The sequence below is a fragment of the Oncorhynchus tshawytscha genome, linkage group LG28, assembly GCF_018296145.1.
Source record: "Oncorhynchus tshawytscha isolate Ot180627B linkage group LG28, Otsh_v2.0, whole genome shotgun sequence".
In the NCBI taxonomy this organism is placed as follows: Eukaryota; Metazoa; Chordata; class Actinopteri; order Salmoniformes; family Salmonidae; genus Oncorhynchus; species Oncorhynchus tshawytscha.
The window spans coordinates 15,239,236-15,266,851 of record NC_056456.1 but is presented as its reverse complement, the minus strand read 5'-3'; the positions used below and the strand labels follow the sequence as shown (position 1 = coordinate 15,266,851).

At 44.4% G+C, this 27,616-nt stretch overlaps 1 protein-coding gene across 3 annotated transcripts; it reads right to left on the bottom strand.

The window, feature by feature from the left end:
- Window positions 1-56: 56 nt before the first annotated feature.
- rb1cc1 (RB1-inducible coiled-coil 1) lies at window positions 57-17,686 on the bottom strand. Of its 3 annotated transcripts, none has more exons than XM_024391365.2 (23): window positions 17,325-17,686; window positions 15,939-16,071; window positions 15,673-15,799; window positions 15,304-15,474; window positions 14,900-15,102; window positions 14,121-14,526; window positions 13,719-13,889; window positions 13,359-13,543; window positions 12,979-13,165; window positions 12,701-12,782; window positions 12,522-12,586; window positions 12,313-12,416; window positions 11,203-11,335; window positions 9,165-11,089; window positions 7,116-7,308; window positions 5,182-5,290; window positions 4,458-4,773; window positions 3,812-3,866; window positions 3,673-3,720; window positions 1,803-1,861; window positions 1,536-1,663; window positions 1,147-1,235; window positions 57-969 (listed from the first exon to the last, which is right to left on the bottom strand). In XM_024391365.2, the coding sequence occupies exons 2-23, from the start codon at window positions 16,007-16,009 to the stop codon at window positions 892-894; spliced, it is 4,905 nt and encodes a 1,634-aa protein (XP_024247133.1). In that variant the 5' UTR covers window positions 16,010-16,071; window positions 17,325-17,686; the 3' UTR covers window positions 57-891. The 3 variants fall into 3 exon arrangements, with proteins under 3 accessions (XP_024247133.1, XP_024247135.1, XP_024247134.1); XM_024391367.2 differs by having other exon boundaries at window positions 1,147-1,217; XM_024391366.2 differs by lacking the exon at window positions 17,325-17,686 and adding an exon at window positions 16,871-16,958.
- Window positions 17,687-27,616: the final 9,930 nt, after the last annotated feature.

Genomic DNA, 27,616 nt, shown 5'->3' with positions numbered 1-27,616 from the left:
TACCTGCTTATGTTGAAATAACTGCTATGTTGAAATAACTAAGTGCAGTAAAGTTATTTGGGATCAATCCTTTATTGTTTCAAAACTCTAAATTATTTTACAATACAGTCCTTTATTGTTACTTCCGTGATTTGAATGATGGGTAATGTACAATGTCATCCAATCATGAAACACAGTCAAAACAAGTATTCCTTTCTACATATCAATATTCTATGATAGCGGGAAGTTTTGCGCTGTTAGTTTTTTCTGTATTTATTTGATTTAATAGCACAATTCCTTCCCTTTTGAATGAACAAAAAGCATTGTTTTTGGAAAGTGCATCGTCAATGATTGCAATGATGACTGCTTGCGTCAGTCAGCCAAAATGTACATTTCAGTATTAACTGAGGGCCATAAGTAACAAACGGCATTGACTACACTTCCAACTACAACATTTACCTGGATAAGTAAAACCAAAGAAAATATATCAATATGCATGCCATGAACATTCATCCATAAACATTTACAATAAATGTATATTTTCATTTGAATTATATTGCTGATAATGATGAACTATTTTCCACAAAGAGGACAAATGCTGATAATGAATGAGAACTAAATATATAAACATTCAAATAGTTTTTGTTCAAATTAACGCACGGGTATTAATGCTTTCTGCCAGTGTTTAGGGCCATGCCCTAATAAAGAAATAGCATTTGGTCCACAACAACAAATACTCTAGTTTAAAAAGACGGGGTTGATGAGATGTTGAACTGAAGGCCAAAATAATACCATGATCATGATCTTTCTTTTCATTTTCAAGTTGATAAGAGATCTATAAATGATGTATGATGTGAGTGTTTAAAACTTTATGCAATATAAATATACATTTCAGCTCATAACTTGGCTGTACTATACTTTCTTGTTCCACGGAACAGCTTTCACCCTGTAGAACTTGGTGCCCAAAGGAACTTTGAACCGGTTTTGAGCCTAAGATGGGAAACACACCACATACGTGCTCTTAGAAAGTCATCCTTTGATTGTTCATTATTTTATTTTAATTATTGATTATTTGACCTCCTGTAATGACCATCTATATTCAGAAAAGCTACTGTGCTCTACTACTAGACTATTACAATTCATTACCTATATAGTACTATACTTTACCTTTTTCGCCTGGCAATATTCTTTCTCCATAACTTTTCCGAGAACCCACGGCCGTCTTGAGGCTCCTGATGCTGAAGTAAACATAGGATCTGTCAGTGATCGACACAATAAAACCAATGCTCAGTACACAAACTTTGACACGGGTTACTCAAAATCACTTATCTGTCCAAGTTAATAAATTCAACAGTATTTACAGCTTGTAAAGAGACACCTGCTTGTTTTTGCACATAACTTGCTCTTCAAAACCACATTACACAATAACTTAGTATAATTGTCTATTATATACAACAAAAGTTAAATTGTACATTTTTGTATATTATAACTTTATTCTATAATAACTTAATGCTTTTTAAGAATTGAGGCCTACAATTAAAAAGTGATTTTCTGACCTGGTTTGAGGTCCAGGGCCGTGAGGGACTCAGAGTGGAGGAAGTACAGGGTGGGACCCACGGTGAATAGCACATAGTTGTCATGCCTTTCATCGAGGATGATCAGAACCAAGTCACCAACCTGGAAACTGAAACGGACAAAGCGGTCAACCTTCACACAAAAATGGTGCTAGTATCTTACTTTTATTTGCTAGAGAAAACGTACAGCCACTGAGTCTATATACACTACACATCAGCACTTTTGTGTGTCAATCTTCATATGCTTACTCTCGGATGGCAATTTTCTCAGAATGCCGTGACGACACCGAGGACATGCTTTGAGACATCTACAAAGAGAGAACGGTCATGGTTGTTAAGAGTGAGACGATAATCTTCTTGACACTGCTGGCCATGGATGCGTTCCTGGCCAAAATGTATACTGACTGATCTTTGCATAGCAGCCATCAATAGTACCGTATGTTGTGCGGCGTGAAATGTACTTGCTGGAACGGATACATTTTGGCATGCATTGTTATGCTTTTGTTTAGGTATGTGAGCAATAGTGCTGCAATATGTCAAACTGCCTGTATGATTGTTTTGATTCCCCTTTATCAGAAGGCTTTTGATAGAGGATGTTACTGTTGCCGCTCAGAAAGCTCCTAGGTCTGCTGAACAGAGATTGAAGCATTGATGCTATTGCCATCTAGTGGTGGTGGGGTAAAATAGCTTGGGGTACACTGATAAAGCCTGTCAAAAGCTAAATTAATTATATCGGCCTATTCACCAAGTGTATAAAACATTAGGAACACCTTCCGAATACTGAGTTGCACCTCAGAACAGCCCTCAGAACAGCCTTGATTCGCAAGGGCATGGACTGTACAAGGTTTCGAAAGAGTTCCACAGGGATGCTAGGGACATGTTGACTCCAATGCTTCCCACAGTTGTGTGAAGTTGGCTGGTAGTGGAATCCAAATAGCTTGTTCCATCTCCTCCCACAGATACACAACTGAATTGAGATCTGGTGACTGGGCAGGCCACTGCAGGAAGCTGAATTCACTTTCATGTTCGCAGAACCATTCCTGTACAATCCTAGCGTTATGGCATGGGGCATTATCCTGTTAAAAAATAAAACATTGGCAGCTCGATTCACTGATGCCATGAAGGGATGCACATGATTAGCAATGATGTTCAGACTTCCTGTGGCTTTCAAACGTTTATCAAGGGGCCCAATGTGTGCCTTGAAATCACACCATCACACCCCCAACTTTCTGCAAAGTTGACACGCGGTATGACGGATGCATGTACTCGTGGTTTTTATATATATCCCATCAGCATGAAACAGCAGGAACGGGGACTCGTCAGACCATGTCTTTTCAATTCTCCAGTGTCCAGTGTATTCGTTCCTTGTTTTCGTTCAGCCCACTGCAAACAGTTTTTAGTTTTTTTGCTGAAAGAAGTGGAACTTTGTAAGGTCATCAGCTGCCATACCCCATTCTTGTCAAGACATGACAAGTTATGAATTATTTTATGGGTATTTGTGCACCAATGTTGTACTGGACTGTCACTGGACTAACTGTAGCCAGTGTGTTGCTCCGCACAATTCGTGACAGCCTCCTTTGTCCTCTTCCATCAATGACGGCTGGATGTCCTTTGGGTAGTGGACCATTCTTGATACACATGGGAACCTGTTGAGAGTGAAAAACCCAGCAGCGTTGCAGTTCTTGACACACTCAAACCGGTGCACCTTGGACCTACTACCATACCCCCTTCAAAGGCACTTAAATATTTTGTCTTGCTCATTCCCCCTCTGAATGGCACACAAACACAATCCATGTCTCAATTGTCTCAAGGCCTAAAAAGCCTTCTTTAAAAATCAATCTCCTCTTCAACTACACTGATTAAAGTGGATTTAACAGGTGACCTCCATAAGAGTTCTTAGCTTTCACCTGGATTTGCGTGGTCAGTCTGTCATGGAAAGAGCAGGTGTTCCTAATGTTTTATACACTCAGTGTATATCTAGAAGTAAGCAATACACATGGTAACCAAGTGAAAAACGAATGCAAAAAAACATGTTCATTTGGGGGGGCTTAAACAATCACATGATATTAAAATCAACATTTCCTCCTCTAATCAGCCATCAAAGTGAACAAAAACCTACCAGTCTTTGACTGAGGCGCTTGTTTTCTTCTTCCTTCATGTGTAAAGTCTGAAATATGGCAGAAGATGTTACAGCTCAAGTCAAATTCTACAACAATCCAACCCCAACTTCATCAGGTTCCATTTCGATGTCTACTCACCCTCTCAAGTAACAGTATCCGCTGTTTCTCCTCCGACATCATCAGGATGTTATCGCTAATAAAGAGACAAAAGGGCCAATAAGCAGACCAATTTGGCGACAGCTTTTAACACATTTGACAATCATTCCAACAAATAGTTACTCTGGGAAGAAGAAAAAAAATTCAACAAGCATGAATATGAATTTAAAGTGACTTTTGTTTGAGATGGCAATGATGATTGCTAGCCTGCATAACTGTTAGTTGACAGAAGAAAAAAACAATATAACTTACATTTCCCAATCCTAGCCTCCCTCGCTCTCTGTTATTTGTCCTCACTTTGTCCATCCTTGTCTGGCCATCTCAAACAAGCACTTTCAACATCCTTTTTTTAATCTTTTACACATTAAAACTGACAACATTCTTTAAAAGATGACAACTTATATTCATAATTTATCTTCATTATCCAATAAGGAGCACCTTCAAAGTCCTCACTACCACCAAATATGTCTCCATACTATATATATATATATGTTTAAACAATATTTTGCCGAAGTATATCTGTCAAAGCTTATTTCTATAAAATGACAGATTAACTGTGATGGGGGGGGGGCGGGGGGTTCTTCTGAATCACTGTTTATTGGATTGTTTGTGTTTGGGGGATGCTTACTGCACAGTCACCATGCTGGCCTCCACAGCCGAGTCCACTCTGTCGTCCTCTCTGGTGGAAGCCACAGAGGCCAGTCTGTCTGGGTCAGGGAAGAGCTCAGAGGAGCAGGCTCCAGCCCCAACCTCAGTCCCAGGTCCAGGACAAGCTCCAGATCCAAGTCTAGCCCCGGCTCCAGTGGGCTCTAGAGCTAAGGGGTTAGGGCTGTAGTAGGCAGAGGACACCAGGGCTGTGCTGCGCAGCCGGTTCAGATCCTCCTCCAACTGCTTCTTCTCCTGCATGACGATGGCACGGTCCTCAGACAGCATCTCTATCAGACCTGAAGACACAAAATGAACATATCAGGATTAATTTTTTTATTTGACATTTATTTAACTAGGCAGGTTAGGTAAGAACAAATTCTTATTTTCAATGACGGCCTAGGAACAGTGGGTTAACTGCCTTGTTCAGGGGCAGAACGACAGATTTCTTACCTTGCCAGCTCGGGGAAACGATCTTGCAACCTTTCGGTTACTAGTCCAACGCTCAAACCACTAGGCTACCTGCCACCCCTAATGAATGAACTGCAGCACGGCTTACTTTCAATACAATCAACAAAATAACCTCTGAAAACAATAAAAGCATAGAAAATGCTATCTAGTTACAGCACATCCAGCCCATTAAGAGTTCAAAGGGCAGAAATCATTCTGTTCTCTCAGTGTCCTAGCTGTACGTGACTGTCGGGTACCTTTGTCCTTCTCCTGCTGCTGGGTAACCTTCCGCAGCTCCTCTGTGAGCTCACTGATGATCTGTTCCTTTTTCAGCTTCTCTCTCATCAGAACAGTGTTGAAGTTAGTCTGGGGGGGAGGGAGGAGGGGGACATGAAGGCTTTCAGACACCTAGGCAATAGAGCAGCAGTAAAACACAACGAGGCAGTCACAGAGGACAAAGAACTACCAGACAGGAGACAGGTGAGGCTGAGTGAGTCAATTGAGGGTTGAGCCACAGCTCAGAACCACAGACGTCAATCAAGCCTGCTCGCTTTACCATAAGATCTTATGCTTGGAGGACCACTGGGTTTTAGGCTGGTAGCATAACCTATGATAATGCCAATTTATAGAAAAAGTAACATTGTGTAGTAAATGTTTATACACTGCTCAAAAAAATAAAGGGAACACTTAAACAACACAATGTAACTCCAAGTCAATCACACTTCTGTGAAATCAAACTGTCCACTTAGGAAGCAACACTGATTGACAATAAATGTCACATGCTGTTGTGCAAATGGAATAGACAACAGGTGGAAATTATAGGCAATTAGCAAGACACCCCCAAAAAAGGAGTGGTTCTGCAGGTGGTGACCACAGACCACTTCTCAGTTCCTATGCTTCCTGGCTGATGTTTTGGTCACTTTTGAATGATGGCGGTGCATTCACTCTAGTGGTAGCATGAGACGGAGTCTACAACCCACACAAGTAGCTCAGGTAGTGCAGCTCATCCAGGATGGCACATCAATGCGAGCTGTGGCAAGAAGGTTTGCTGTGTCTGTCAGCGTAGTGTCCAGAGCATGGAGGCGCTACCAGGAGACAGGCCAGTACATCAGGAGACGTGGAGGAGGCCGTAGGAGGGCAAAAACCCAGCAGCAGGACCGCTACCTCCGCCTTTGTGTAAGGATGAGCAGGAGGAGCACTGCCAGAGCCCTGCAAAATTACCTCCAGCAGGCCACAAATGTGCATGTGTCTGCTCAAACGGTCAGAAACAGACTCCATGAGGGTGGTATGAGGGCCCGAGACCATCCGCCACCTCATCAGGAGCATGCCCAGGCATTGTAAAGAGGTCATACAGGCACGTGGAGGCCACACACACTACTGAGCCTCATTTTGACTTGTTTTAAGGACATTATATCAAAGTTGGATCAGCCTGTAGTGTGTTTTTCCACTTTAATTTTGAGTGTGACTCCAAATCCAGACCTCCATGGGTTGATAAATTTGATTTCCATTGATAATTTGTGTGATTTTGTTGTCAGCACATTCAACTATGTAAAGAAAAAAGTATTTAATAAGAATATTTCATTCATTCAGATCTAGGATGTGTTATTTTAGTGTTCCCTTTTATTTTTTTGAGCAGTGTATTTGTGGTGCAGTTTTCAATTTGAGAGGCAAAACATTGTGTTCTAACGAACAACGTGGTTTAACCCCATTCCTCCAAGAGGGTCACATAGCCACCTGTATCCTATTCCCATTTGGACTGCTTGCTAGCAAGACAAGGTCATGAGAACACTGTGTGCTATAATATGACACACACAGTGCCTCACAGACCTGCTTTCATGTAGGGGCTGACTAAGGCTGCCTCATGGGCACATAGTGGTAGTAGTGAGGTAATGGACTATTTTTAGCATTTCAGGTGTTGGTCACTTGTAGTCAGTTTGCTTGCAGTTGCCAGTGAATCAAAATTAGACCTCCTCAAAAGAACGGTAACGGGACAAATGCTAAAAAGCTCAAACACTTAGCTAAACACTTAGCTAAAAGCTATAAAAGAAAATGTAGGAAAACGAACTACAGTACAAAGTATAGGAAGTACATTGCAGTGTATCTCGATATGGTTCTGCTCCTAGATTCAGTGCCGGTCAATATTGACAGAAGAACCCTCTGAATAGGATGTGAGGACTATTCCAACACGGACCTGTTGTTCTGCAATGAGGGAGGTCTTGAGGTTCTGCATCTCCTCGTCCTTCCTCCTCTCCAGGAGCTCCAGCTGGGTGTGCAGGGAGGCCGTCTCCTGCTGCAGACGCTCCTGCAAGGCAGAGTCCAGGGAGAGAGGAGCTCCTGCTTCGGATGCCCGACCCTCTGTCTGCACCTTTGACAACCCCGCCTCTCTGTAGCACACACACACAGAGATAGAAAGAGACATAAGTAACAGAGACAAGTCACACACCGTAGACATCAGGTAGGTCAACAGGTCAAATGAAATACTCTACACAAGTTAGTGTCGTGAGGAGTTCCTAGTGAGTTTTTGTCTCGTCTCAGTGCCCATCATTTTATGTTCCCTTTAAATATCCGATAGCCTGCAAGCTTGACAAAGCACGCAGTACATGTTATGGTTCCCTTAAGTGTTCACTTCTGGGCCTTTTTCAGGATGTAAACCTTAAACACAGCTATGTAACACAAGAAAATATCTATTTTCAGTGTATACTAAAGCTAATTGGAGTCTACACGAGTTTGTGTAATCTTAACTCAGCCGGGGTCTGAACTTACTGTTGAGTTAGAATACACAAGGGAACATTTCTAAATTTGATTGTGTATCAGTTTTCCCTCTTATGTTAGGTCTCCACCCAATTGGCAACCAATTTTCAGTCAAATTTTCCCAAATCTAGTGGGCAAAATCTAATTTTCAACTGGGCTGGAATAATACATCATGGCCTCTCTCTTGCATTTCAAAGACAGTACAAAGATAATCCTTTGTATTATCTTTGACCAGATCTATTGTGTTATATTCTCCTACATTCATTTCACATTTCCACAAACTTCAAAGTCTTTCATTTCAAAATGGTACCAATAATATGCATATCCTTGCTTCAGGGACTGAGTTAGAGGCAGTTAGATCTGGGTGTCATTTTAGGCAACAACAAAAAAATATTTTAAAAGGGGGGGCGGATGCTAAAGGGGTTAAGTTTGAATAAAAATCTAAAAGTTAAATGTGTTTCCACCGCATTTTAAACTCTACCGGTTGTTTTGTCTTTGCGTTAAATAGCAAATGTGCCTACTCTGGTCGCAGGTGCTGTGCGGGTAGGCTCGTCTACGTGATGCGTTTACTATGGATATTTTTATTTGACAAATGGCAGGCAAGCATCGATCATCATGTCATCAGAATAAGACCCTCGATCATTTTTTTTTTTTTTTTGAAGGAGCATCAAGTTCATCACCATACACTTTCACCACCCTGTGAAGTTTGTCATAACTTATTCCATCTGTAGCCTAATAAACTGCATTTCCCAAGTCGTAGTGGGAGGATCACACACCATATCATAGACCCCCCAAGTTGACCTCGAGATGATGGTTATTATATCAATATTTGCACATAAAGGCTTTTCCACTGCCATTTCTGGCATAATTAATTTGACAGACAAATAGATCCCACCATGTCGAACAAATAAATTATCTGTCGGCATTTAGAAAATTGTACCGAAACTTCCTGTTTCCATCACAGCTGATTTTTTACATTTTTATATACAGTGTGACTTTACTCGCATAAAAACTGTGGATGAAAACACGGTTAGTGACAGTCACTCAATTAGCCCATGTCAGCTAACATTTTGTATATTGGTAAATTAGTCTAGCCAGCTATTTAAACTTGTAGTAATCATGGACGAATCATCGACCTCCATTGATTTGTTAGTCACTCTCACTCAGATATCCTATATAAAAAAACTGTAAACATCTCTCTCCACCCTATGGCAAAATGTGTAGAATTACTGGAAATTAGCTGTAAAACAGCACATTTTTCACTCCAGCGTATGGGAAAATGTGTAGAATTGACTGAAATGATCTATACCATTGCTAAATCATCTCTCTCAGCCCAATGGCAAAATGTGTAGAATTTCAGCAAACTTGCAAAATTGTAGGGAACGAACTCTAAAACTAGTCATCTTGTTCATTACAAGGCTGATTAAATGTTTATTACAAATCACAGTTATCGGTTACCTGGTAACAGTGGTACATGCGTCTCTCTTACCTTTCTGAGGATTGTCTTTCCCGAAGCTCATTTTCAAGTTGTCTAATTTTGTCTAGAAGTCTTTTCTCCATCTCCTCCTTTTGTTGCTCAAAGTCTTTGAAGGCATCTGGTACTGCAGCCTTCAAGGACTCCTCTTTCTCCAAACGTTCCTGGGCTGCTTGGGTGTCCTGCTCTAATCTTTTGGTGAGCAGATCATTTTCTGTCTGCAAATCGCAGATAACAGTCCTCAAGTGTTGCTCCTGCTCCTCAAAACTCCTCTGCTGCACTTCCTTATCGTTGCGCAGTGCTGCCGTCTGCAGGTCGAGGTCTAGTTGGAGGTTCTGCAGCTGTTCTGCGTGGCTCCTTCCTGCGTCCTGGGCCTGCTGCTGCAAGGCGGTCAGCTCGCTGCGGCGCTGGTTCCTCTCTTCCTCGTGCCTGCCCACCAGCTCCGAGATGCACTGGTCTTTCTCCATGAGCATCAGCGTCCGGAGCTCGGCCAGGCCCTTCTCGTACTCTTCGTTCTTAGCATGCAGCTGCCCGTTGACCTGAACTAGCTGTTCGTTGAGGGACTGGGTCTCTGCCTCTACAGTAGCCTTCCTCACGTTGGCTTCCTGCTGCCCCTGCTTGGCCTCCTCGTAGAGAAGCCTCACAACCTCCATCTCTGACTCCTTCAGGGCCAGCTCCACCTCCAGCTTGCAGCGTAGGTCAGCCAGCTCAGTTGCCCGGGACTCCAGGTCCCTCAGCTGGCCGTCCCTCTCTGTCAGAGAGGCGGCGTGGCGGTCTGCGACCTCACTCAGCTTGACCCTGTTCACCATTGCCAGGCACTCCATGGCCTCCTGGTTCTCCCGGGCCAGGGTGTCTAGCTGGGTCTGGTGCTGCTGCCTCATCCTCTCCTCCAGTTCCTGCAGGTGGACCTGCTCTGCCCCCTCCAGCTCCTGGCGGATCTTCTGCTGGCCGCGCTCGATCTCAATGTGGAGTGTCTCCAACTGGCTGTACAGGGAGTCTCTGGAGGCAGCCACAGTCAGCACATCTTGGGCCTGATCGCTGATTTTCTGCTCCAGGACACTGAGGCTCTGAGTGTGTCCGCTCTCCGCCTCGGTCCAGCACTGCCTCTCAGCCTCGAGCTGGGTCAGCTCCTTCTCCTTGCGCTCCAGCAACCCCTCCAGCTCCAGCATGGCCCGCTGCACGTCTTTCACGATGTTCCGGTTGACCCGGTTCTCCTCCGTCAGGGTCTGAAGTTGCTTCTCGTGGTCCTGCTGCACAGAGAGGAGCTCGGCCTGGTGCTGCTCCCTCAGCTCCTCCTCCTCCCTCTTACGGATGGTGTCCACCATGTTGCGCACCTCAATGGTCATGGTCTTCAGGGCGAAGCCAAAGTCTCGCTGCTCCTTCAGCACCAGGCCTCTGAAGCGGTACAGGTCATCCTTGACGCTCCGCAAGTTGGCCTGGGACTCCTCGGCAGCAGAGCGGTACTTCTCGATGCTCAGATTCAGCGTAGCCAACTTGGAGTTTTCCCTCTCTAATGTGGTGGTGTCATGCATGCGCTTGCTGTCAATGGCGTTGATGACCGACGAGTACAGCGACTCCACCATCATCTCTGGGCTGGTGGGGTCGCTGATGGGGGTGGGCGAGTTTTCGATCACAAACTCGTTGACCGCCGACAAGAAGTCTGACTCGGGGCTCTCAGCCAGGGAGTCCAGGTCCAGGGAGCCGGCCTGCTGCAGGACGGGGTCCATGTTGGGGTGGCCAATTGTCTCGAAGTCAAAGGTTTGGGCATCGATGCTGTCCGGGGACAGGTCCTCCAGGGCGGTGGGGCCAGGGAGGGGCTGGCAGGGGGGCCCCGGGAGACTGAGAGAGGAGGGGGTCTTGGGGGAGGAAGTCCCTGGGGTGCTGTCGGACTGTGGGGTCACCGCTGCCGTGGATCTCTGAGCACTCTGGCTGCACGACCCCTGGAGGAACAGAAATAAGAAGGGGAGTGAGTGGAGAATATGCACTAAAGGGACAGTGTTTACTGTGCTTTTAGATAGCTGCCATTCCATATTCCACTGTAATTTGTCATTACCCTTTGTTCGCTGAGTAAATCGGTGATAGTTTGAGACATCTCATCCACACTTGCAGCTTGAGAAGCAAGGACCAACTGTTGAAGCATCTCCACATGCAGATGCAAAGGCTCAAAATCACACAGTGTTGGAACCCTAAGGGAAAGAAACATGGGACTAACTTTACTCCAATACAAAATGGACAGTCTCCCAGGGCTATTGCACTGAATATTGCAACAGAGAATACAGCCAAGTGTTCACAAGTAAACTAATCATACAGGTAGTAGGCCTGTAATAAGTAGGGATGAACACTGGAAATTATTATATTACTCAAATAATATCCTGACATTTTTTCAGATATCCGGATAGTAGAAATGCGAGAAAAACGATTTTTGGGCTATTGACTCATAACGAAGCAAATGCACATGGCACCATGTCATCTTGTAACTGTACATCAAACGGTGATCATAAACGTTGACAATGTCCATGACATGAGTTTTTGATATGGAAATACCAAGTGCACATTTGGACTCAGTGTTTGGCTTGCTTGTATGACATCAAAGCAGTATTTACTATAATCCTCAATGTCTCCTCTTTCAAAATACACAGTCCTCTTCATTTACAGCATTTCCAAAATCAAGACAACAAAACAATTGCTAAAGTTGCCCAATTAGCGGGAGGGATGGAGGCCTTCTTGTCTCGCGAGGTGCTCAAGTTCAGAAAGCCTGTCAGTCAAAGTCCATACAGCGCTGTGAAGTGCAGAGCTCTGAAGTCATGTGACGCATGTTACTGTTCAGCCACTGAGTTCCAATTTAGGCGTTTATCAAAGTACAAATCTGCCATTTTCAATATGTATAGGGGTACGAGTGTAAAGGTTTAAAAGAAGTTTGTTTTATTAAATGTACAATGTAAAATGTCATGGTATATCCTTGTCGGTAAAAATGTCACACGGATTATTTCATCTAGACAAAGTTTTTTGATGTTATAATAGGCCTACAGTCGTTTTTCTCCAAAAAAAGAACACTCGCTCAAGTAATTGAATACCAACGTCCGTTAGGATATTCGATTAACCGTGCCAAGTTACAAGACATGGTTATTTCTTTACTATGCACGTGAGGGGAACCACGGCCTACCTGAGGAAAGGCTGCACCTCTGTAGGACAACAGGTCTTTAAGTACTGCAGGTCACCAAGGGAAATATCGGGAAGCTCAAAGTCAAACTTTCTGGGCTTTCTTGTCTACACAATAAGAGACAACAAAAACAAGAGAGAAATGGGTTGGATTATAACATTTTGGAAATGAAATAGACGTTCATAGAACACGGTAAGTGACTGACTACTTACGCAAAATGAAGTGGGGGGCCACGAGTCAAGTCCTCTAAACAACCGATTTCGGAGAAAACATTTCCCTGCAAAGAGGATCAAAGCTCAGCTGTTGGGTTTGAATTAATGGATGTTCATTTCAGAGGGGATACTTGTAAAAAAAAAAAATCAGCAAATAGGACTTTTAAAAAGGAACTTACTAAACAACTTGCCAAACGTTTCCCTTTTATACTTCTCGGTCTCATACAGATGCTTTCCATCCTTCACGAGAGCACAGGCCCACTGAGAAGAGAGATAACAGAAGAGCACAATTTACACCGTTTTTCATCCAATTGTTTGAGTTCCTAGCATATCTGTAGGCCTGGCCGGAGGTTGAGGCTCGTGTTACAGTAGGTCTGCAAGTAGGGACTGAAGAGAGACGTGGGCTGGCCTTGGGTTTTGAAAAGGGGCCGTGAGTGGGTCCTGTGCTCTGACTGACCTCTCTGTAGTGGCCGATGAAGAGCTTCCTGCGAACCACCTCCACCACGGCCAGGCAGTACATCTGAGGCACGGTGCTGAGGGCGTCCACCACCCGGACTCTCTCCATCAGCTCGGTCAACAGCCTCAGCAGGGCCTGCAGCTTCTCCCCATCCTGGTCCGCGTGCAGCATCACGTAGCAGCACCATCTACATTCACAATGGTTAGGGTCAGTGTTAGCTTGGCTTGCATATATAGAAAAGTGATTTACATGGCTTGCACATGATCACTTATGGTGTATTTATTGGAGTGATTTTGGTTTGCTGCATTGCTCAAAAGGAATAAAGATGCACCAAAAGAGAGACAGAAAAAATAAATGAGAGGAATTAACAGATGCCTTACTTGAGACGAACTTGTAGGTTGTTCGCCAGCTCCTGTTTGGCAGTGGTGCACTTCTGTTTGATGTCCAGAAGCTTCCTGTGGTTGGTCAGCATGATCATCAGCTGATTGGCGTGACTGAGACACAGGTCAGGCAGCACGGACGTATCCTTCAGGTTCTCAGCACGCTTCTGATTGGCCAGAAAGCCCTAACAGCCAACAGATAGACAAGTGACTTTAGTTTTACATATTTCATTCACACGTTTTCAGCTGGATTGCATTATACAGTACATCATACAGTATGTGAATGAATAGGCACATTTTATACAGTGCGTTATTCACCATTGATATTACATAATTTAGATCACACCTTATTTTGCATACCTGAGCAAGTTCCTTCTGTTCATTGACCAACTTTTTACAGCTCGCTATCATTTGGTCTAGAGCGTATAACCTGTCCTCAAGTCCTTTGATGGCTTTCATGTTCTGATTATCCAGTTTGGCAATCGTGTCTCGACATTCCGCTAAGAATGGTTGAATGACCCGTGGGTCGAGCTGAAATAGAAAGGACATTTACATTATGGTTCCATTTTGTCTGTGTTTCTTTGCATTTTACAACCAAGACACATCACTGAATAGACTCTCATAAATGAATTTACACCCAATGTTGATTCATTTAGTAGTCATGGCAAGACCACTCCACTGACAGAGACCAATTCAGCCACACAGAAACAAAGAGACAAACATAACAGAAAAAACAGACAGAAACATACAACAGCGACTCACCCTATTGATGGAGTCAAAGCATTTCCTCACGACTGATTCCACGTCATTGGGCCGGTCTTGAACATTTATCCAGTCCAGCAATGTGACGTTGAAGGACAGGGGGTTGGCCCTCTCTGGAGAGTCTGCCTCTTGCAGGGCTGCCCTCAGCCCACTACTGTCCGTCATCTCACTGCTTTCCTGGGCTTCGGCGGTGTCTGGCGAGTCCCCCGCCCCCGGAGCAGAGAACGATGCAGGTAGCTTGGTGGGGGAGGGGCAGAGCACCGAGTCAGTGGACTTCTCCTCCTCGGTCTCGTCAGAGTCCTTGTTTGGAGTAGAGCAGGACTTCTCTATGCATTCTTTGTAGCTGTGGCGGGTCAGACACTCCAGCAGGGGGATATTGGCCATGACTGAAACTGCTGTCCCCAGTCTAAAAATGTACATGTTAAATGTCAGTTCACACCCATAGAATTTAGATCTTTGGATACAGGTCACAAGTGGCACGGTCTTTGGATACAGATTAATTAAGGCAAGTGTGGCACAGCAGAGAGGGACATGGGAAACGTACTTAGCTGATGATTCCACATGTGCCAGTGTGGTATGCCACACACCTGCAAAAATCTAACCTTAAAAGGCACATTCTCTGTGAGAAATATGTATTTAACCTGAATAATTAATTGAAATTTAACCTATTGACTATACTGTCACAGCAGGACAATCCTTCCATATATTTGTTTCATTCATACCCCACCCACCCCTTTCAAATTGCATTGAACTTAATTTTATGCAGGGGGGTCACTTACTTTGTCAGTTTCAATTTGATATCCTCAAATTCTTGTTGATAATTAATGTACGCCGTGTCAAATTTCCACAGTAGCTTCTGATAAGACAGGGTGCAGTCATCCAGGTTTGCCATGATAGCAGCCCAACCTTGGTGTTGGAGGTGTTCATCATGAACCAGGCGTTCGCAGAAAGAGCAAAGTTTCTTGGCGACTTCAAACATTTCCTGGAGAAGCAAAAGAAAATTAGAACACACTAGAAATTACAAAACAATCATAAGTTCCATTAGCTTTCCTGACTCGAATATTGAGAAGATTACATTTTCATATCTGATTTTAATGTTGTAGCATGGTGAAACAAGGGACAGCAACATTGGTGGCTTATTTTGAGAAAGTAGTATCTGCGCCAGAACAAACAAAACATTTACCACAGCAAGTTGTGTTCGTGAGGCAACGGTGTGAAAGACTGCTGGCATCATTAGTGACTCCTCCACCTTGAGCTCCATCTCATTCTCAATAGAGAAGGTGGTTTTAGGGATCGTCGGAGCCCGGTCACACAAAATCATCTCTTTGTTGAACAGGAATATGGGGTTGGTGTCCTGTGCAAAAAAAAAGCACAATCTGTCAAGACACTTGAACTGAACACGTCTAGAATAATAACGTTTTCTTCAATTCAACATCTTGCACAGCGGCTTCAGAAAACTGTCACCAAATGTTGTTTACGTCAAAACTAGCTCCTTTATGCAACATAATTGTTATAAAAAAACAAACAATGATTCCAAATGGTGCAAACTTACAGTGCCGGCACTGTAGCTGCAGACTCTCCTCTCTGCAACCATACACTCCCCTCCATTGACAACCAGAACTTGATGCTGGGTTGCAATCTTGTATTTGACCTGGATGGCATGTTTGAGGTCCAACACACTGCAAGACATGAGGGCCATATGATCAAATTCAGACAACTTTTTTTGATTTAAGCATACATTACATTTTCTGTTTTGACTGAGATAAATTGAAAATGGATGTAGGTCATCTGAAAGATTTTTCTTTAAATGGCTCTTACGTTTGGACAGCGAGCTCTGTGTCAAATGCCAGAGTGCTTCCATTGTTGACCTGGAACACATACAACTTCATGTCGAATCCTCCAGCGATCGTCACACTCCTTTATCTTGATCATTTAGTCATTCAACACCACCCTGTGTAAGACAAAAAAAGGTCCAATAAGTATTGACTTTTGGTTGCGACTGTATACTATTCATTACTGGAAGCTACAAGGTCCACCAAATACATTTATTGACACATAAACTACATAATCTAACGTTAGTTGGCCTGTATCACATAAGGCTTATCCAAAACATATAAATGAAATACGAACAAAAGACTTTACAAAAGACTTTGGAATAATTTGCCATTTCCCTCACGAACATGTAACTTCTAGCTACATGCGATTGCATACACGTGTTTTAGCAATGTATTTCGATATTTTCAAAGGTGAGAACTGAAAAGCAGCCACAGACGTGGGGCTTCTAGCCTAAACTTGAACTCGACCATATACGTTTTGCTAGTTGTAACATTAATATATAGACGTTGCTGCTTTGCCCAGCAAAATTTCTCTCATGAGAAATGTTAATGGACACACACACTATATTATATAGGCAGTCAAGTGCTGTAGCTAACGTTACAGGCTGAGTCATGTTGGCTATTAAATTAGCTAGGTTAGGTAACAAGCTAGCAAAAGCTACCATCGGCGAACTAGCATTCTAAGTTGGCTATTCACGTTGTAAACAAGATAACGCCTGTCTCACCTTGACACTTGGCTAGACACTATCACAATGGCTAGTTGACAGCTAAATTAGATAACTTAATGGCATTCTGCTGTGGTTTGGTCGGCCCCAACACAACACACGTAAAAGTATTGGGGAAATACGCCCTGGGTCAATGAATGCGCTGTAGCAATCTAACGTTCGTTGGCTAGTTACCGAAAGTGGCAAGTACCTGCGGGGAAAGCTATGGCTCTCCGACGATCAGCTACGAGGCCTTGCTTGACACAGTCGGTGGCTAGAAAGCTTTAGTTCGTTAGTACTTTATGCGCGTGCGTAACTTAACAGACCATTAGCTAGCTAGTAGCTAGCTAACGTTAGCTAGATGGACAAAGGAAAGACGACAAAGGGACATGCAAATATAACATACATTGATTACTATCGACATAACTAGCTGGTTAACGAATTAACTAATACATGTCTGGTTTAAATCATTTAGTTTCCTCTGACGGTTTTAATAGCTGGCTAGATTAACGCCATTTCTCATCAACTTAGGTAACGTTAGCTAGGTTAGCTAACATTGGCTAACTAGCCATATCTTTCTTTTAAGTTTACACCCATGACAGTGAAGCGGTCGGTATGTAATTTTATATGACTGACATGTCTAGCAATGAGAAACCTATTCTTACCGTTGTTGTTTACTCCAATCCTTTCCCCCGCCTTGGCGAGCTAGCTGGCTAACTTGGTTTAGCTTGAATGGCATAGCGCTAACGCTAGCTAGTTTTAGAAAACTAGCCGAAAATGTTGTTAGTTAGCTATGAGGTATGATTATCTAGTCTTTAATGTAGCTGACTCAATCTTAGTTTTTACGGTCGATTCATATTGCTATGTACACATTTTTATGGTTTCTCATTTCGCTTGTCACTGATCTATTTTCTTCGCCATGGGTTGTGTAACACCAGCTAATGTTTATTTCAAGTAGCTAGCAAGCTAACACCCTATTCTGCAGCTAGCTGTGTTTTGTTGTTGTGCTCATCGTCACTGCACAGCGAGGTGCATTCTGGGAGAAGAACAAGTAATGGCTGTGTTTTGGTGCAACATGAAAGGGGTGTGGTTTGTCCAATTGCAGTAGAGAAGTGTAGGTGACCAATACAATTGGATTGGATTTGAACACATGGCATTGAATGTAGAGAGAAATTGATGCACTCACTCTCTAACTCTACTTGAAACCAGACATCCATGATAAAAAATGCATCACTGGAGTATAATTGCAATCAACATTTCAAGTAGTAAAGCATTGGCTTTCAGAATCAGAATTACCTTCATTCACCAATGGGCCTATGCACCAAGAATTTGACCTGGTGAAATGGTGCTGACTACAACAATTATAATTTACTGACAGAATATATAGACAAAGAATTTTCACAGCACATACACATACTAAAAATACAGAAGAATCTGAAGAAGTGCACACAATTTAAAGAAATATAATAAATAAATTAACCCATCCTCTTCGCATGTATGGCGTCGTGTGGGCGAGCGGTGTCAACGTTTGCTGATGTCAACGTTGTGAACAGAGGGCCCCATGGTGACGGGGGGGGGGTTATGGTATGGGCAGGCATAAGCGATGGACAACGAACACAATTGCATTTTATCGATGGCAATTTGAATGCGCAAAGATACCGTGACGAGATCCTGATGCCCATTGTTGTGCCATTCATCCGCTGCCATCACCTCATGTTTCAGCATGATAATGGCCTGCATACTCAGCAGACATGTTTGGGATGCTCTGGATCGAAGTGTGTTCCAGTTCCTGCCAATATCCAGCAACTTCGCACAGCCTTTGAAGAGGGGTGGGACAACATTCCTCAGGCCACAATCAATAGCCTGATCAACTTTATGCGAAGGAGATGTGTCACACTGCGTGAGGCAAATGGTGGCCACACCAGATACTGACTGGTTTTCAGATCCATGCCCCTACCTTTTTTGAAAAGGAGTCTGTGACCAACAAATGCATATTTGTATGTTCCAAATGTACATTTGTTTACGCCCCTGTTAGTGAGCATTTCTCCTTTGCCAAAGTAATCCATCCATATGACAGGTGTGTCATATCAAGAATCTGATTAAACAGTATGGTCAAATCAAATGTTATTGGTCACATACACGTGATTAGCAGATGTTATTGCGGGTGTAGCGAAATGCTTGTGCTTGTAGCTCCGACAGTGCAATAATATCTAACAATGAATATCTAACAAATAACACAACATATACCCAATATACACAAATCTAAGTAGGAATGAATTAAGACTATATACTGTACATATGGACGAGAGATGTCAGAGTGGAACAGACTAATATACAGTGGAATAGTATAGAAAAACAGTATTTACATATGAGATGAGTAATGCAAGATATGTAAACATTATTAAGTGACTGAGATACCGTAGAATAGTATAGAATACAGTATTTACGTATGAGATGAGTAATGCCAGATATGTAAACATTATTAGTGACTAGTGTTCCATTCCTTAAAGTGGTTAGTGATTCCTAGTCTATGCCTATAGGCAGCAGCCTCTAATGTGCTAGTGATGGCTGTTTAACAGATCATTACACAGGTGCACCTAGTGCTGGGGACAATAAAAGGCCACTCTAAAATGTGCAGTTTTGTCACACAACACAATGCCACAGGTGTCTCAAGTTTTGAGGGAGCATGCAATTGGCATGCTTACTACAGGAATGTCCACCAGAGTTGTTGCCAGAGTATTGAATGTTCATTTGTCTACCATAACCCACATCTAACTTTGTTTCGAGAATTTGGCAGTACGTCCAACCGGCCTCACAACAGCAGACCACGTGTAACCATGCCAGTCCAGGACCTCCACATCCGGCTTCTTCACCTGCGGGATCGTATGAGACCAGCCACCCGGACAGCTGATGAAACTGAGGAGTGTCTGTAATAAAACTCTTTTGTGGGGAAAAACGTATTCTGATTGTCTGTGCCTGGCTCCCCAGTGGGTGGGCCTGGCTGCCCCTGCCCAGTCTTGTGAAATCCATATTTCAATTCACTGATTTCCTTTTGACTGATTTCCCTGTAACTCAGTAAATCGTTGAAATTGTTACATGTTGCATTGATATTTTTGTTCAGTATACAATACTAGAATAAATGGTTCTGTCTCTTCGCAGAAAAATCTTCAGAGCTGAGATTGTTGTATGCCCAGTATATATAACATTCTATTATTGGTGGCAAGAATTTTGCAAAATAATTTAAATTGAAAAACTTGAAGTGTTGAATCAAGTGTTGTTTTTTGTTTCAGGTCATATACCATGTGCCACTGAATCTGTACATCGAGAAAATCTCTTCCCAGCTATTTTGCAGCCTCTATTGCACAGCTGTCAAAAATTGGGTTGCTATACATAACTTTAACCCATCGTATACAGTAAGAGATTCACCAAAGCCTTTTCGGAATATGCTATGAAGACCAGGCCTGGTTTATTTGATGTTTCATAATGTTCAATTGTTTCAAGTAGTTGTTGTATATTATCTCCAATATATTGTCCCTGTAAAAAACCTGTGCTATGCATTTCGCCAGGATGTTCACACCACAACATGTAAGAAGCCTCCGGATTTTTAAATGGACTGGATCTTTATACTTACCACCTGTGTCCTGTTTCAGTAGTAATGGAATCAGACCTTCTTGCTGAGTACCTGATAGTCTACTACTTTTATAGGAGTAGTTAAAACATGCTAATAATGGATCTTTCAGTACCTCAAAAAAGGTCTTATATACCTCTACTGGTATACCACCATGATGTTGAAGATTTACAATTTTCCACCCAGTTTGCTTTATTTTTGTAATAAATTCTTAAATAAATTCCTACAATTCTTTTAGTTTTTCCTCTAACTTATTTTGTGCCTCTATAGTAGTTTTTATTGCTGTCTACCTGCGCTGTTATTTCCTATATTTCCTTTATTAGTCTAATCTCTTAACTGAAATTGCTTTTGTTTTCATGATTATTGTATTGAATGGCCTCTAAAAGTATATTGGAAAGTCTCCAATACAATAAGGGGATCTGCTGTACCTATGTTGTGTAGAAAAAAAGTCAATTATTAATGATTATGTCTTAGTTATTAAAACCTCCCAAGGATCCGCCCCCTTTTTTCAAATTTCGCCTGAAATGACATACACAAATCTAACTGCCTGTAGCTCAGGCCCCGAAGCAAGGATATATATATTCTTGGTACCATTTGAAGGGAAACACTTTGAAGTTTGTGGAAATGTGAAAGGACTGTAGGAGAATATAACACAATAGATCTGGTAAAAGATAATACAAAGAAGAAGAAAAAACGTTATTTTGTATTTTTTTGTACCATGATCTTTGAAAGGCAAGAGAAAGGCCATAATGTATTATTCCAGCCCAGGTTCAATATACATTTTGGCCACTAGATGGAAGCAATGTATGTGCAAAGTTTTAGGCTGATCCAATGAACCATTGCATTTCTGTTCAAAATGTTGTATCAAAACCGCCCAAAATGGCCTAATTTGTTTATTAATAACTTTTTATGTTCAAAATTGTGCACTCTCCTCAAATAATAGCATGCTATAACACGGTCACCACCGATAAATCCATGATTATCAAAAACTTCAACAAGCATTTCTCAACAGCTGGCCATGCCTTCCGCCTGGCTACTCCAACCTCAGCCAACAGCTCCGCCCCCCCCCCCGCAGCTACTCGCCCAAGCCTCTCCAGGTTCTCCTTTACCCAAATCCAGATAGCAGATGTTCTGAAAGAGCTGCAAAACCTGGACCCGTACAAATCAGCTGGGCTTGACAATCTGGACCCTCTATTTCTGAAACTATCCGCCGCCATTGTCGCAACCCCTATTACCAGCCTGTTCAACCTCTCTTTCATATCGTCTGAGATCCCCAAGGATTGGAAAGCTGCCGCAGTCATCCCCCTCTTCAAAGGGGGAGACACCCTGGACCCAAACTGTTACAGATCTATATCCATCCTGCCCTGCCTATCTAAGGTCTTCGAAAGCCAAGTCAACAAACAGGTCACTGACCATCTCGAATCCCACCGTACCTTCTCCGCTGTGCAATCTGGTTTCCGAGCCGGTCACGGGTGCACCTCTGCCACGCTCAAGGTACTAAACGATATCATAACCGCCATCGATAAAAGACAGTACTGTGCAGCTGTCTTCATTGACCTTGCCAAGGCTTTCGACTCTTTCAATCACCATATTCTTATCGGCAGACTCAGTAGCCTCGGTTTTTCGGATGACTGCCTTGCCTGGTTCACCAATTACTTTGCAGACAGAGTTCAGTGTGTCAAATCGGAGGGCATGCTGTCCGGTCCTCTGGCAGTCTCTATGGGGGTGCCACAGGGTTCAATTCTCGGGCCGACTCTTTTCTCTGTATATATCAATGATGTTGCTCTTGCTGCGGGCGATTCCCTGATCCACCTCTACGCAGACGACACCATTCTATATACTTCCGGCCCGTCCTTGGACACTGTGCTATCTAACCTCCAAACGAGCTTCAATGCCATACAACACTCCTTCTGTGGCCTCCAACTGCTCTTAAACCCTAGTAAAACCAAATGCATGCTTTTCAACCGTTCTCTGCCTGCACCCGCACGCCTGACCAGCATCACCACCCTGGATGGTTCCGACCTTGAATATGTGGACATCTATAAGTACCTAGGTGTCTGGCTAGACTGTAAACTCTCCTTCCAGACTCATATCAAACATCTCCAATCGAAAATCAAATCAAGAGTCGGCTTTCTATTCCGCAACAAAGCCTCCTTCACTCACGCCGCCAAACTTACCCTAGTAAAACTGACTATCCTACCGATCCTCGACTTCGGCGATGTCATCTACAAAATTGCTTCCAACACTCTACTCAGCAAACTGGATGCAGTTTATCACAGTGCCATCCGCTTTGTTACTAAAGCACCTTATACCACCCACCACTGCGACTTGTATGCTCTAGTCGGCTGGCCCTCGCTACATATTCGTCGCCAGACCCACTGGCTCCAGGTCATCTACAAGTCAATGCTAGGTAAAGCTCCGCCTTATCTCAGTTCACTGGTCACGATGGCAACACCCATCCGTAGCACGCGCTCCAGCAGGTGTATCTCACTGATCATCCCTAAAGCCAACACCTCATTTGGCCGCCTTTCGTTCCAGTTCTCTGCTGCCTGTGACTGGAACGAATTGCAAAATCGCTGAAGTTGGAGACTTTCATCTCCCTCACCAACTTCAAACATCTGCTATCTGAGCAGCTAACCGATCGCTGCAGCTGTACATAGTCTATCGGTAAATAGCCCACCCATTTTTACCTACCTCATCCCCATACTGTTTTTATTTATTTACTTTTCTGCTCTTTTGCACACCAATATCTCTACCTGTACATGACCATCTGATCATTTATCACTCCAGTGTTAATCTGCAAAATTGTAATTATTCGCCTACCTCCTCATGCCTTTTGCACACAATGTATATAGACTCCCCTTTTTTTCTACTGTGTTATTGACTTGTTAATTGTTTACTCCATGTGTAACTCTGTGTTGTCTGTTCACACTGCTATGCTTTATCTTGGCCAGGTCGCAGTTGCAAATGAGAACTTGTTCTCAACTAGCCTACCTGGTTAAATAAAGGTGAAATAAAATAAATTAAAAATAATTTAAAAAAAAAAGTATTCTTTCACTGTAATAGCTACTGTTAATTGGACAGTGAAGTTAGATTAACACGAATTTAAGCTTTCTGCCAATATCAGACATGTCTATATCCTGGTAAATTGTCTTGTTACTTACAACCTCATGCTAATCGCATTAGCCTACGTTAGCTCAACTGTTTCGTGAAAGGGACACAGATTCCGAAGAAGTTTTTAAGAACAAATTGTCATCCAGTAGGTTTGATAACATTTCCGGTAACAGTTTACTTGACATAACCAGACGTTTGTCCGCCGCTGTCGTCATACCTGAAAGAGAGCCCGGTTGGCCCCTCTCAAGACCACCTCCAGGTATCGACGACAATCAGATTCCCACCGGACCCCGGCTCCGTCTCGGACAGAAAGTATGGCTGTTCACCTGGGATCTGCCCCTCCGGGTATATTCCCGCAAACTCTTCCCAAGGTTTATCGGCCCTTTCCTCATCTCCATGTCATTAACCCCTCTGCTGTTAGTCTTCTTTTGCCCCATACCTTCCGTATACATCCCACTTTTCATGTTTCCAGAATTAAACCTATGTCTCACAGCCCTTTGTCTCCTGTTTCTCCTGTTTTCTGTACCTTGCCACACCACATTGGATTATTGACCCCTGCCTGCTCTGACCCTGAGATTGCCTGCCGTTCTGGACCTTTTGCACCCGATCTGGATCATTGACCTCTGACTACCCTTGACCTGTCGTTTTGCCTGCCCCTGTACTTGTAATACACTTTTGTTATTTCAAGACTGTCTACATCTGGGTCTTACCTGAAACAGGATAGTAGGAGCAGATTTCAGGAGCAGGGCAAGACACCCTCTTTTTGACCGTGACTGATATAAGGGCTTGTATGATAGGCCCATCTGGCTTTTATGATTATGATGGTCATAATGCTTCTTGACAGTGTCATAAAGTGCATTTTCTTAGTCCATGTAAAGTAACACATGATGGTCATAATGCTTCTTGACAGTGTCATAAAGTGCATTTTCTTAGTCCATGTAAAGTGATACATGATGGTCATAAGGCTTCTTGACAGTGTCATAAAGTGCATTTTCTTAGTCCATGTAAAGTGATACATGATGGTCATAATGCTTCTTGACAGTGTCATAAAGTGTATTTTCTTAGTCCATGTAAAGTGATACATGATGGTCATAAGGCTTCTTGACAGTGTCATAAAGTGAATTTTCTTAGTCCAAGTAAAGTAACACAGGATGGACATGGTCACGCAGGACTGGGTGTGTGAGGAAGAATCAGGCGCAGAGAGCAGAGAGTTCCACAGGGAAAAGTGCACTTTAATACGGCACAAAAGCAAGTCCCACAACACAGGGCGCGGAAATAAATGGACCACCCGAAACACAGGGTACCAGGTCTAGAACACGAACACACCTAAATAAAGCACACACATAACACAAGAATAATCCCGCACGAAACAAGGGCGGGTAAACGTACTTTAAATTAGGAAGCCCATCAAGCACACTAATAGACACAGGTGCAACTAATAAGACAAAACAAACAGACAACGAAAAGGGGATCGGTGGCAGCTGGTAGGCCGGTGACGACGACCGCTGAGCACCGCCCGAACAGGCAGGGGAGCCGACTTCAGCAAAAGTCGTGACAGTAGGGGACCAGCCACCACCGGCCTGAGGAGAGACACATGAAACGAGGGGTTAATACGATAATACCTAGGAAGTTGTAACCTGTAACACACCTCGTTTATTCTCCTCAGGACTTTAAATGGCCCCACACACTGCGGCCCCAGCAAGGACAGGCGGAGGGGCAGGTTTCGGGTCGAGAGCAAGACCCGGTCCCCCGGTGCGAACACGGGGGCCTCACTGCGGTGCTGGTCAGCGCTCCTCTTCTGCCATCACCCCGCCAGTCTCAGAGACTCCTGGACGGCCTTCCAGGTGTCCTTTGAGAGCTGTACCCATTCCTCTACCACAGGAGCCTCGGTCTGGCTCTGATGCCAAGGGGGCCAGGGGGCTGGTAACCCAACACACACTGAAGAGGGGACATACCTCGCCCACTCACCTGGCCGGTCCCGGCAATATGACCGCAGAAACCTGCCCACATCCTGGTTTACGCACTCCACCTGCCCATTACTCTCGGGGTGAAAACCCGAGGTCAAGCTGACCGAGACCCCCAGTCTCTCCATAAACGCCCTCCAAACTCTGGATGTGAATTGGGGGCCCCGATCAGAAACGATGTCCTCAGGCACCCCATAGTGCCAGAAGACATGGGTAAACAGGGCCTCCGCAGTCTGCAGGACCGTAGGGAAACCGGGCAACGGGATGAAACGGCAGGACTTAGAAAACCGATCCACAACGACCACGATCAAAGTACTTCCCTGGGACGGGGGAATGTCGGTCCGATAAAGTCCACCGATAAGTGTGTCCACGGCCATTGTGGAACAGGGAGGTGCTGTATCTTCCCTCTAGACAAGTGTCGAGGAGCCTTGCTCTGAGCGCACACCGAGCAGGAGGAGACATAAAATCTCACATCCTTATCCAACGTGGGCCACCAGTATCTCCCCCTAAGACTCCGCACTGTGCTCTCGATGCCAGGATGACCTGCGGAGGGTAGAGTATGAGCCCAACGGATTAGTTTATCACAGACCCCCCTCGGCACGTACTGAGCACCTGCTGGACACTGAGGGGGGGCCGGCTCTAACCGTGATGCCCTCTCTATCACCGCGTCCACCTCCCATACTACCGCTGCCACGAGACATGAAGGTGGAATGATGGGGGTCGGCTCAACGGACCTCTCCTCGGTATCATAGAGGCGGGACAGCGCGTCGGCTTTGGTGTTTTGGGAGCCTGGCCGGTACAAGATGGTGAAACGAAACCGGGTAAAAAACATGGCCCATCTAGCCTGATGAGGATTTAGTCTCCTCGCTGCCCGGATATACTCAAAATTACAACTGTCAGTCCAGATGAGAAAAGGGTGCTTAGCCCCCTCAAGCCAATGTCTCCACACCTTCAGAGCCTTGAGTACAGCTAACAACTCCCGGTCTCCCACAGTTTCACTCCGCCGGACCGAGCTTCCTCGAAAAGAAGGCACAAGGGCGGAGCTTGGGGGGCACGCCCCGAGTGCTGGGACAGCATGGCTCCGACCCCAGCCTCGGACGCGTCCACCTCCATTATGAATGCCAAAGAGGGGTCCGGATGTGCCAACACAGCGCATTGGTGAAAAGCTCCTTCAGACGACTGAAAGCTCTGCCCGCCTCTGCTGACCAACGCAAGCACACAGGTCCTCCCTTCAGCATCCACCTGACCAAAACCCCTGGCAAACCCTAAAACCGCTGCACCTCTTTCACCGTGGTCGGAGTCGGCCAATTACGCACGACTGTAACCGGTCATACTCCATCACCACCCCTGAGGTGGAAACGGCCTGTTTGAAGAACACACATTTCTCGGCCTTGCAATACAGGTCATGCTCCAGCAGTCGCCCAAGTACCTTACGCACCAGAGACACGTGCGCTGCGCGTGTGGCAGAATAGATCAAGGTGTCATCAATGTACACTACCACTCCCTGCCCGAGCAGGTCTCTGAGAATCTCATCTACGAAGGATTGGAAGACGGCTGACCCATATGGCATGATGCGGTACTCATAATGGCCAGATGTAGTACTAAATGCGGTTTTCCACTCATCTCCTCCCCGGATACGCACCAGATTATACGCACTCCTCAGGTCCAGTTTTGTGAAGAAGTACACCCCGTGAAATGATTCCACCGCCGTAGCGATGAGAGGTAGTGGGTAACTAAACCCCACTTCTTTTTACTGAAGGCGATAGCCAAATCGGCATATTCAGAAGGAATGCGCACGGTGGAAACCTGGTCTGGACTCTCCACCGTAGTCGCACCAACGCCAACTCCTATACACCTGCCTGAACACTCCTCTGACCACCCTTTAAGAGCCCCCTGTCGCCAGGAAATCACCGGGTTGTGCTGAGCTAGCCAGGGAATTCCCAACACCACTGGAAACGCAGGTGAATCGATAAGGAACAGACTAATCCGCTCCTTATGACCCCCCTGCGTTACCATGTCCAGTGGCACCGTGGCCTCCCTGACCACTCCTGACCCAAATGGTCGGCTATCTAAGGAGTGCACGGGGAAAGGTAGGTCTAACGACCCCAGGGGAATCACTAGCCTTAACGCGAGCCCACATCCATGAAGTTCCCGGCTGCGCCTGAATCGACTAGCGCCTTATGCTGTAGAGAGGGAGAAAACCCAGGAAAAGAGGTTAACATAAACATATGACCGACAGGAAGCTCTGTGT